This window comes from Balaenoptera borealis (genome assembly GCF_965194805.1).
Source record: "Balaenoptera borealis genome assembly, chromosome: 4".
Classification (NCBI taxonomy): domain Eukaryota; kingdom Metazoa; phylum Chordata; class Mammalia; order Artiodactyla; family Balaenopteridae; genus Balaenoptera; species Balaenoptera borealis.
This window is the reverse complement of record NC_138861.1, coordinates 113,215,394-113,227,579: the sequence shown is the minus strand read 5'-3', so window position 1 is coordinate 113,227,579 and position 12,186 is coordinate 113,215,394. Positions and strand designations below refer to the sequence as shown.

General features: G+C 42.0%; 1 protein-coding gene across 3 annotated transcripts in view; it reads left to right on the top strand.

Annotated features, from left to right (window-relative positions):
• STX18 (syntaxin 18) overlaps nt 1-12,186 on the top strand; it is a 120,707-nt gene that overhangs the window by 74,548 nt on the left and 33,973 nt on the right. For all 3 annotated transcript variants that reach the window (XM_082389975.1, XM_082389976.1, XM_082389977.1), the window contains 3 exons: nt 5,349-5,464; nt 7,228-7,305; nt 7,465-7,531. In XM_082389975.1, the coding sequence (XP_082246101.1) occupies nt 5,349-5,464; nt 7,228-7,305; nt 7,465-7,531 (261 nt within the window). The remainder of the gene's footprint in view (nt 1-5,348; nt 5,465-7,227; nt 7,306-7,464; nt 7,532-12,186) is intronic.

Sequence of the window (12,186 nt, the reverse complement as noted above, 5' to 3'; positions counted from 1 at the left end):
ATATTTTGATCTCTGTCTGATTCCCACTTGATCCTAAACTCAGCCGCTGGTGAGCTAGTAACTCTCCGTTCTCTGTACAGCGCCGGTCTCCGGACTCTTAACTCCAAATGGCCCTTCTCTCAGTGCTTCCCACTCCTGGCATTCTTCCAGGAGCCAGACTCTTCCTATAGCCCTCGGAAGTTTAGGATGGAAAGAGTCAGATCAATTAAACAAAATCCAGGCAACCAAATATTTTTTGAGTGTCCACCGTGTGAAAGCAGTCTGTTATTAGTTTGTGGACTGCACCAGTGTTCTGTTCTCTTTATCAGGTGAACGTCAGTAACCTCAGCCCTGTGTCAGCTTTGTGGCCACTGTGCTGTATGTCACAGTGACTTTTCCCTTTCTCCTTCGTAAATTATAGAACTTCAGAACTTTAGTTTCTCTAGATTTTATCACAAAGTGTTTAGAAGACCATTTGCCCTGGTTTCATTTTTGAAAACAAAGTATCAATCATGGAACATCTAGTCTCAAGAGCATTACTTCTGTCCTTTTGAGTTGCATTATAAGGACAAGTGTTAGTAGCAGCTTCTTTCTTTCATATTTCCAGTTCTTTCTCCTCTTCCTTCTGTGCTCTTTGTTTCTACGACTGTCTCTTGCTTACCCAGGCCCCAGATCTCAGGGTGTGCTGATGCTTTGCCTCCAACGTCTACTCTGTTCCTGACGATTTTTACATCTCAGATCCATCACCTCTTTTCGGTCTTGCCACCCACGCTCTACCATTGCTCCTGTCTTCAGTTCGACAGAAATTTACTAGCACCTACCTGTGCTAGGGATATAAAGATGAATAAGGCAGGATTCTTTCTGACTTCCATAACCCATCACCTGAGCTTCCTCCTCTCTTCCAGCTAATGTGGAATTGCCAACATTTATCTTCTTCAAGCTCTGCCTTTCCATTGGCTACAGAATAAAACTCCTCAAGTCATACTGGAGGCCCACCAAGAACTCATCGCTTCTACCTAGCCTGTGCTCCAGCCAAACTGAACCACTGACTGTTCTCCAGACAGGCTCCCTCTCTCCCGATTCCGTTCTATTGCTCAGAGCGTCTGCTCTTGTCTCCCACGGCTACATCCTGCCTTTCAAGATTTAGTTCATAGATCACCTTCCTTCTGATTAGCTAATAGGGAATAAGCATCCCCTATTCTGAACTCTTCTACCTTTTATGACTCAAGAAGTGCCTTGAGCAGTGGTTAAGAGTATGGAGCCAGGATGCCTTGGTTCAAATCCAAACTCTGCTAATTCCTAGCTGTGTGACCTTGGCAAGTTACTTAACCTCTCTGTGCCTCAGTTGCATCATGCGTAAAATGCGAATTATAATAGTACCCACCTCATAGAATTTTGATAATTAAGTGGGTAAATATATGTGAAGTGCTTAGAACAGTGAATTAGTGTTGGTGTTAATGCATGGAAAGTGTTATATGGCTATTAACCTTTGTTTATGATGTATAGTTGTGTACATAAACCTGTGGATATTACCTATTGTGATATAGTTTATTGGGAGCAGGGTCTATATTTTGTTCATGTCTGTAGCTCAGACATTAACAGTTTCATTTCATAATGTATATTGGGCATATACTATGGGCAAGGTACTACACTCGCTCATATTTAATATTTATAGCAAAAATGAGATTGTGGTCTTTAACTTTTGTCCAGACCTTTTCAGTAACCTTTGGAACAGAGTCTAAAATAATTTACGTTATTCTCTCCTCTTCTCTGTCTTCAGGAAGTATCTAGTTGCATATTAAATTAATAGGCAGAATGTCAATGGTATTTTGTAATTTTGAACTTGCCCTTTCTTAACATACTAATCAACCAGATAATTTTTAAAAGCCTATTCCTTTAAATTTCTGAACCAGCGAATGAACTTACTCCTCTGGTTTTTTCCTTGTTTCTCCCTGAAATAAATTGACTAATCCAAACCTGTACCTAACATAATCTCCTTAAACTGAATCTAATATTTAGATAAATTGAAGTCTGTAATAAAATTATTCCTCTGCACATCATAAAGGAAATAAAATCAAAGTTTGAAAAAGTTATGTGTGCATGTCCTGTGAGAATATATCTTTTGGAATTATTTTCCAGATGGTTAACCTTTTCCAAATAGTAGTAATTTTGTTATGGTGATACTTAATTTGGGGCTATGTCACTGGCAAGCGTTCGGTACTTTTGATGAGTGTTTCAAATGCCGATTATATAGCTAGTGCTGTTCTTAAAACATCACAGAAGAATCAGAGTTTGAACCGTTTCTCAAGTTGCTCCATCTCCTCATCTGTCACGTCCTAAACTTCCTGTGCCATCTTTGGCCCCGCACCTTACCATCGTTCCTTCCACACCTGTGCTTTCTTCTGTGCTCTGTGTCCTAGGCGTCTCCTCATTTACCTCCACACCCAGTCAGCCCGGTCTTGTAGACCCAACCTATGAGATCTCTCTCAGATCTGTTATGCTTCCTCTCCCCCACTGACATGGCCTTGCCCAGGCTCTGTTCATCTCTTCCTGGATGCTCAGCGCCCTCTTAACTGGGGTCTGATTTCATCCACCTCCAGGCCAGCGACCACAGAAGACCCCATGCAAAATGCAGATTCCTCTGTTTAAAATCCTCCAGTGACTACGCCAGCCGGCAGTCCCCACCTTCTGTACCACAGGGTCTCCTTTCCAGTTGATAGTGGCATATTTGTATTTTGTATGATTGTTGTATTTGGGGGAAACCTATTGATACTGAAGAAACAGCTAATGCACATTTGGTAACTTTAAATAAATGTGTACTTATCATAATACTGTCTGCATTCCTTTGGAAAATTGTGTAGACATATGCTAGACACATTCAGTGTGGAGACACTGACCGGGTGCATGTGATGTGCTGCCCCTTGAAATAAATCAGGGGGTCCCAGAGGTCCATAGCTAGGATGCTTGGTTTACAGGGACCACCTGGTATACTTCTGTTTTCCCTTTCATTCTCAGATGTGTCCTGTTGTAGATCATACGTTATGTGGTCATTCCAACCATGACCCACAAGCTGGGGATTTGGAGCAGGTCTTCTCCCGCTGTCCCCTGTGTGGAGACTGTTCCTCTCCACCTGCCCAGCACCTCCCCTGCATGAACTGACCACTCCCCGCATGGGTCCCACAGTCCACTTTCAGACCAGTGCCATCCACCGCCGTTCCTTGTGCCCCCCGTGTCTGTGCCAGTCTCCCCTGTGGTGTGGTACCCTCTGTGGGAATCAGAAATGAGCCTTACTTAATTAACTTTGAACCCCCAGCCCTGCCACAGTGCCTGACATATGGGGGATTAGTATACAAGTGAGTGAATGAATGAATTGCGAGGATTAATAAGTAAATAAAATACATGTAAGTCACCGAGAATAGTGTCTGGTGCATACTAAGTGCTTAGCTAATGTTAGCACACCTACTGTGTGTGGGACAGCATTTTTAGGTACTGGGGAAACAGAAGTGAACGAGACAAAGTCCCTGCTTTCATGAAGCTTGCATTCTCCTGGGAGGAGATGGAAGTTACTATTTCAGAGTGCTGTAAAGGAAAACAAGCCAGGTAAGGAACGTACAGTCGGAGAGGAGTAGTGTGATTTGGGGAGCCGCAGCCCTCACATCACAAAGCAGAGTGTGGGAGGGCGGCTTTGAAGCTGAGAGACAGTGACTTAATAACCAGCACAGACTGTTTACAACAGCTGAGACATGGAAGCAACCTAAATGCCCATCAACAGATGAATGGATAAAGAAGATGTGGTATATATATATATACAATGGAATGTTACTCAACCATAAATTAGAATGAAATAATGCCATTTGCAGCCACATGGATGGACCTAGAGGTTATCATACTAAGTGTAGTAAGTCAGACAGAGAAAGACAAATATCATATGATATCACTTATATGTGGAATCTAAAAAATTGGTACAAATAAACTTATTTACTAAACAGAAACAGACTTAGAAAACAAAGGGGCTACCAAAGGGGAAAGGGGTAAGGAGGGATAAATTAGGAGTTTGGGGATTAGCAGATACATACTGCTATATATAAAATAAACAACAAGGAACTACTGTACAACACAAGGAACTATATTCAACATCTTGCAGTAATCTATAATGGAAAAGAATCTGTATAACTGAAGAATCTGTATAACTGAATCACTGCTGTACACCTCAAACTAACACAACATTATAAATCAACTATACTTCAATTTAAAACAAAAGAATTAGGGAGACTAAAAAAATAAAAACTAAAAATAACCAACATAGGCACTGACCACCACTGAGGGCGAGTGCTGGGTGCGGCACAGGGGGTGGTCCGGGGGCTGGCTCTGATCAGGCCGTGTGAGCAGAGATACGAAGGCCGAGAGAGGGCAGGCATCTGCTGGGCGAGAGTCCAGGCTGCCGAAGCCTGTGTGTCTGATTGGGGGACAGCAAGGAGGCCAGTGTGACTGGAGCGAAGTGAATGGGGGCGAGAGGCAGCAAGTGTGGTCACAGGTGGAGGTTGGGAATATCAGGACTTTATATTTTATTCTCAGTGAGAATGGGAACGGGAGCTTGTGCGGCTGGTGGGTGGAAATGGAATGATTATCTAAGGTCCCTTTTAACTTGACATTTTGTGATTCTGAATTTCAGCTGTAGTGTCCGGGGTATCTCATCACTGTTCATAATAATGCTGCAGCACCCACCCATGTCTTAACAGAAATGAGCACAGCGATATAACTACAGCAGCTTCAGGGTGCAGCATTACTGAAAGTGGGCACCCTTACTTGTTCAGTAACTTTAGAGTTTTAACTGATTATCAGGGGAAGTGAAATGGTTCTAAAAGCTCTTTCATTGTGAGTTTTGAAGACCGCTTGTGAACACGGGAGAAATGCCAGCCTGAAGCAGCTCTTCACAAACGGTGTCCCCGCAGCGCTCTCCATGCAGCCTCCAGGGGTTCCTCTGGGGGACTCCGACTCTGTCAGTGTGCTGTGTGACAGCCGTCAGTCGCTGCCCCGCTGTTCTCAAAGTCAAAGCCCACACTCTTAACAAGGCCTGTGTGCTCCGGCCCCTGATTCCACTCCAGGCCCGCCACACTCCCTCGCTGGCCTGGCCTGCTCCAGTTTGGTCTGCAGGAAGCTTTTCCTACCTGACGGCCTTCGTAAGCGTTGGTTCTACTGTCTAGAGCGTTCTCCCACCTCTTAGCCTGGCCAGTTCCTCCTCATCCTTCAAGTCTCAGCTTAAACGTCACTGCAACAGGGAACTTTGTTCTTCCTTTCACACCCCGTGACTCCATGTGTGGTCATTTGCTGCTGCCCTTTAATTTTGTCCCCCTCTCTCTCTTTGTTAGCCATGTCATGTCTGAATATGGGAGAATGACGGACACAGAACGAGACCAGATAGACCAGGATGCTCAGACATTCATGAGGACCTGCTCAGAAGCGATCCAGCAACTGAGAACACAAGGTGCCGTGCCCCGAAAGATGCAGCCAGCCAGCTGTGACTCAATTAAGTACTTACACGATGCATATGGCACAGCCGCGTAAAGCTCTCCTTTTGTGTTCTTATTTCGATTTAGGTTTCAGAACTTTAAAATTCTTTTTTCCTGATTAGTGTTTTAACCTAAGCTGTTAAAAATAATGAAAAGGCCATGAATTCAAGTTAAACAGATGGGAAGAGGGAGGCGGAAAGGACCTCTCCAGACAGAACCAAAAATTTACCAAGGGGCCAGGGTCAGAGAAGATGAATCGTGTGTGGAGGTGTGTGCATGTGTGCCTGTGTTCTGGGTGGCACTGAGAGGGGCAGCAGTTGATGGCATGTGGACAAGGATGCAAGGCCTCTAAACTCTCTACTTAGAGTATTAAAGTAAACTGTAGTATCAGACTCTTGTGGTTAAGAGGAAGGCTCTGGAGCCTTGGCTGCTTATGTACCCACCCCAGCTCCACCATGTTCTGGCCATATGGCCTTTGGCAAGTCACTTAATCGCCCTGGGTCTCAGTTTCTTCATCTATAAAATGGAGATATTTCTTAGTGTATATTTCTTAGGTATATTTCTTAGGATTGTTATGAGAATTCTCATAGCATCCTTAGAACAATAGCTAGCATTAGGGTTACTATTATCATCTCACTTTCACTGATGTTTAATTCTTACTGAGGGACTGAGATGGCTTCCTTGATTCTTTTTTAATTTGCTTAGGCAGATACAGATTACATTAACATAGCATAGAGTTCAAGTGGCCAGATGCTATTGTGCTTGACACAGACTTTCGTTTGGGAAGCTTCCATGGACAACCTGGAGAATCTGTTGAAAGCTATAGATATTCCTGCCAGGAAAAAAATATACGTATGCACAAAATTTTGTGTATGATTTCATGGATCCGCTAAATTCCTCATGTGAATCTCAGATTACGCGGCCCTATGGTAGAAACAGATCATGCCCCCTACCCTTAAGGACATTCATTGAGATAACCTAGAAAATACATGAACATTAATAAAATGAGGAATTAAGTACCAAACCACGTGACCTTGTCCTCCTTATTGACTCTGAGCCTTAGTTTCTTCATGTGTAAAACAGGCATAATTATAATTGCCTTTTGGATTGTTTGGATCATTAGCAGTGAGTTGTGTAAAGTACTAACAGGGTGCCTGCACGTGGTAGGTACTCAGTCTCTCATAAACCGGAGCTGTCCTAGCAAAATAACTGGCACAGACTCTAAGAAGAAGTGATGGTTCACAGAAGAAAGGCATCCTTGTGGCTCAGTGACTCAAGGTTTCCTGGAGAAGGAAGGTTTGACTCGGTGTCTAAAGGAAATGTGAATGGCTGAAGGGAGAGGACGGAGCATTCCAAGCTGAAAAACAGGCAGGCAGAGGGGGCGTGTGTGCTCTGAGTTTAATTTAAACATGTTACTTGAAGGTCAGCTTGAGCGTTGGACGCTGTTAATACGAACGGGGTCAGCACTCAAGAAGAGGGCCGTGTCAAATGCGATCCCTACGTGCTGTAATAAACCATAAATTATTTGACTAGTTTTTCTGCAGGTTTAATCTTTTGCTCTCACAAAGCCTAATAAATCTTACTCTTTTAAAAATGTAATGTCACTTGACACAAGACTTGTTTTATAGCTGTATTTTTAAGAATACTTCTAATAAAGAAACTGTTGTGAGGAAGATGATGAATTGTTCTTCTGTATAATTGAATACAGAGCCCTGAATATTGTCCTTTTCTGTTACAGCCCACAAGGAGATACATTCCCAGCAAGTGAAGGAGCACAGGAGTGCTGTTTTGGATTTCATTGAAGATTACTTAAAAAGTATTTCATTTTATCTTAAAAGTCAAATGTGGCATTTCACAATAGATGGGATGCAACATTTAGCTTTGCTAGCTGAAGACTGTCCTGTCTCATTGTATTTAATGATACCTTTGCCTGAGACGCAGTTCTAAGTGGTCTCTGGTATTTTCCCCTGAACAGGAGTATGTAAACTTTACTCAGAACAAAGAGCCATCCGAGTTAAGCGAGTGGTGGACAAGAAAAGATTGTAAGTATTGTCTCCATTGGTGTTCTTTAATTAATAATAGTAATGATAATAACAGCAACTAAAGTTTGTAGAGCACTGTGCTTTAGAGTCAGACTGGGTTGCTATATAAACATGAAAAATAAGCTAACTTAATCAGGATATGTCATAATTAGTGAGATCAGTAGCAAGTTCAGAGTGGGGACTGGTACCATTGAGTAGCAAAGCCTAGGACCTAAGAGCTCCAGCTTGCAGGCAGGCAGCCTGTGTTCAAATCCTGGCTTTGCTGTGTGACTATGGGAAGATTGCTTAACTTCTCTGTGCCTTAGTTTCCTCATTTGTAAAATGGAAAGATTTATAATACCTACCTTGTTGGGTTGTTGTGAGAACAAAATGAGTTGATATAGGTAAAACACTTGCCGTGAGTGGTTAATATATGTTAACTTATACTATTAACTGCTCTTAAGCATTTACCATGTGTCAGGCACTATGTTTATTTCATTTAGTCCTCACAGCCACTCTATTAAAAAGTATTAGTATCCCATATTATAGAGGAAATTGAGGCTCAGGGAATTTGGGTTACTTGCCCGGTATCACATAGCTGAACTCAGATTTGAATGTCAGGTTAACCAGGGCAGATTTCTCAAACAATGGGCTTTGTGTTGGATGTTGAAAGAAAATAATCTGGGTAAGGGATTAGAGAGGAAGGAAGCAGTCCAGGCTCAGGCAGGAGGGCAGGCAGAGTATTTGCCCAAAGCAAGTCCTGGAGGAGAAGTTAGGGCCTTGATGGTGTGTGATTTATCATCGAGATGGTGCGTGGTCACTGGGTCTCACACCCACCAGAGCGAGAGATGCCAATTCTGCTTCCTTATCTCAGGCGGACCTTGACACTTGAGACTTAACAGGTACCTTGAGTAAAGTGAGAAGGGGCTTTTGCAGCTGCCTCCTCAGTTCCTGGTTCTCAGCAGAGGTTTGGACAAATTAAGATCAGATGGGAATTGTTCTCATTTAGGCAGTGAAGTTCATCCTCGTCTCCTGTCAGATAGCTGCCCTGTGCCAATTACTTTGAGCAGAGAACCTTGAGGGAAATAACTGTGTGACCCTTCACCATGTAGTCCAGCCCTCCCTTCTAGTTCTTTCCTCACCTTACCCCAGAAGGCATCTGCCTAAAACACATATACTTTTATCACTCCCTTGCTCTAGTGTCTTAACAAAGCTAAACTTCACAGCATGACATTCCAGGCCCGTAATGATTTGTTTCCTAGTTGGTCTCCGTGGATTTATGCTCTGACTATACCTGACTACTTTGTGTTCTAAAGAGGCCTTGTTCTTTTAAATTTTTATGCCTTAATCCTTGCTGATGTCTCTGCCCAGAACGCCCTTCACATATAAACTTATATTCTCTGCCCCTGTCCCCCCATTCATGTGGCAAGCAAATTCCTATTCATCCTTCCAGCCCCGGTTAAGATGTTGCTTGCTCTTTAAGGACTTTCGCAGTTCCCACGCGCCATATTAGTGGCTCCTTCCTATGTAGGTTCCCTGCGCGTTGTCATGGTCAGGTGTGACACTTCCACTCTTGGAAAAGCGGCTAGTACGCCCCCTTAGCCCAGTGAGCAGCATGATGCCTGTCCCAGTCTAGGGAAGCCACTCAGTAAGGACTGTGGAATGAATGAATGAATGGCAAGTTTCCTGAAGATAATTTGGCTGTAAGCAGAGTTGTTTCCATTGTCAAGTTGGATTGGTGGGGTCTTTGTTTTTGTATTATTTTGTTTTCATTGGTGATGGTTATTGTTAAAAATCATTCTTATAAAATAGATTTGAGAAACCCAAGTTCTCATGTTTTATGGCATTGTTGCTACTCTCGTGTTTGTTTTTTTCTTGGTGAAAGAAAAGCATATTTGTTAGTAAAGGGGCAGTCTGATAGTTTCGTATTTTAAATCTTTCACAGTCTAAGGGAAAAGTTATTCTCTGATGGTGTTTATTTTCATAGAATGGTAATATCAGACTAATCTCTCACACCAAAGGGCTCTTATTCCAAACAGGGTAAAAACGTTTTGCCCATGAAGGCAGACATAGTCTCAGCCGAGCTTTCTGGGTTTTTCTCTCCATGCCTGCTCCATTTCTTAGAAGGATGCACCATTGTCAAATGTAACTCTCTTCACCCATCCCTAGGCACTGTGCTACCTGAGTTGACAGTTGCACCTGCTGTTAGTTGCCTTAAGCTGAACATGCGGATGGTGATAACTCTTGATGGGGTCTCACCTCTGTTCTTCCTCCTGCTATGAGACTGAGAGTCCTTTGAAGACAGGGACCATTGTGTCTTTTCTCTCTGTGGTCCCAGTGCCTTAGTCAGAGCCTAGCACAACGTAGGTGCTCAGTTAAGGGTTCTTGAGTGAAGGAAGGAATGGGGCACAGACACTCATTACAGGATCCTCAGGTCTGCGTATTGAGAGCTTATAAAATGGACAGGTTGTGGGCAGTATAGACACAGCATTGGCACAGGTGACCTTGTCATCCCCAAAGGGTTTGACATACACCCATATCCTCCTGATCACCTGAAAGCACTAATATTTTGGTTAAGATTTAAGTTGAAATAGCCAACAGATGCCCTCCTGGGTATATGCTCTAATTTAAAACATCAGAAACATTTCCCCTTTCCAGAAAGTAATCAGGTTGTGTATCAATCGCCTTTCTTTTTCCTGGGAAGAGGTGTAAGATGGCGATCTGGAAATTAAAACTAACCTCTGATATTGTTTTTCACTAGTTCAGAGCATTTTCTTTGTTTAGGCGTAATAAACTACACAGAAATCCAGGAACACATCCAAACTTAAAATAGTAGGGCTTCTCTTCAAATTGCTATTTCTTTCTTATTCAGTGGTGGGTGAGTCGTCTGATCCTGAATCTACCCATGGCTAACCTTACTTTAAAGTTTGATGGGTTTTGGCCCATCATTTGAACACATCACTTTTCACTAGTACAGTGATATTCTTAGAGTGGGAACTTTTGGCTATTTGTTCTGCTTTAAGGGAGACTTGAGATTGATAAAACATATTGCCTGAAAGATTATGTTTCTTCTAACATTGCACAGGTTATGAAACAACAGATAGGAAGTCTAGACAAGTTTACAGCACCTTCTGAATTTATCATTGTAGCTTGAAGTTAATTATCAGAATATTGTCTAATCCTACTATTAATTCTAAAGGATAATGCAAGTGAGAATTTCCTATGATATTCTGAGGAAATCCTGGCAACCTAAATAAAATAAGTGTTACTCTGTAAACAGGTTCCATGGTCAAACAAGTCTGAGAAACCCTTAGTGTATAATAGAGTTCCTTGAGTCTTTACACTGACCCTGTGCCTTGATTACGTCTTTCTAAGAGAGAGCCCTGCTCACTGTGGAGCCTTTTACTCTTGAAACACCTGGCAAACACACTTTAGAAATAGTGCCCAACCCCATGGCCAGGTGTATGACCTTGAGTTATTTATTATTTACTCCCTTAGGTTGGTTACAAAAGATAAAAATTTTGCTGCATTCCATTTTTCCTTCTCCTTTAAAGAAAAATTGGTATACTTAACAACACATGCTCGCCATACTTATTTGGTACTTAAAGAATGTATTCATAGTATTATTTATGATTTGGTCCTCTCATTCCAACTAGATTGGAAGCTTGGTGAAGGCAGAATTTTGTCTTTTACCTCTTTATATCCACAGCCCCTAACCCGGTATCCTACACATCGTAAGAGCTCAATAAATTTTGCCAATGTTGGGGATGATAATGATGATAGAGATGAAGAAAACAAGAAGTGATATGATGTGATACTAAGTCCATAGCAATGATTTTGTGTGTTTTTTTTTAATTTCAGCTTTTTTGTATTTGACATACAAAATTTTAAAATATTTAAAGAGTACACTGTAGTAATTTGATTTATGTATGCATTATGAAAGGATTCCTGCCCATCTAGTTAATTAACACATTCATAACCTCATATATTTATCATTTTTTTACCTATTTATTTATTTTTTTTTTGAATTTTTGTATTTTATTTTATTTATTTTTTATATAGCAGGGGTTTTTTTTGCTGAGAACATTTAAGTTCTTTTCTCTTAGCAAATTTCAGTTATACGATACAGTGTTATGAGCTATAGTCATCATGTTGTACATTAGATCCTTAGACCTTGTTCATCTTATAATTGAAAGTTTGTACCCTTTTACCAACCTCTCCATATTTCCCCCACCTGTGATTTTGTCTTATTCACCACCTAGAACAGGGGACCAGCAAACTATGGCCTGTAGGCCAAATCTAGCCTGTTTTTGTACAGCCCTCAAGGTGAACATGGTTTTTATACTTTTAGATGTTTGTAAAACAAGAAGCAAAAGAAAAAAAGAAGAATATGGGGATAGAGACCATATATGTTCTTTCACAAAGCCTCCAGTATTTCTCATCTGGCCCTTTACAGGAAAAGCATGCTGACCCTGGCTTAGACCAAACTCTCTGAGGTGAAGGACCGCATTCTTGTTGTGTGTTCTTTGCAGTCCATCGGGGACTGATGTGTCACGTTCCACTGCGCAGGTCAAGTTCATAGCTTGTGCTGCTGGTGAGCCACCACAGTAGTTTGACAACACCTGAAGTGGTCTATACCCTGTTCAGAGACAGGAGCCCCCTGATTAAATGGCAGT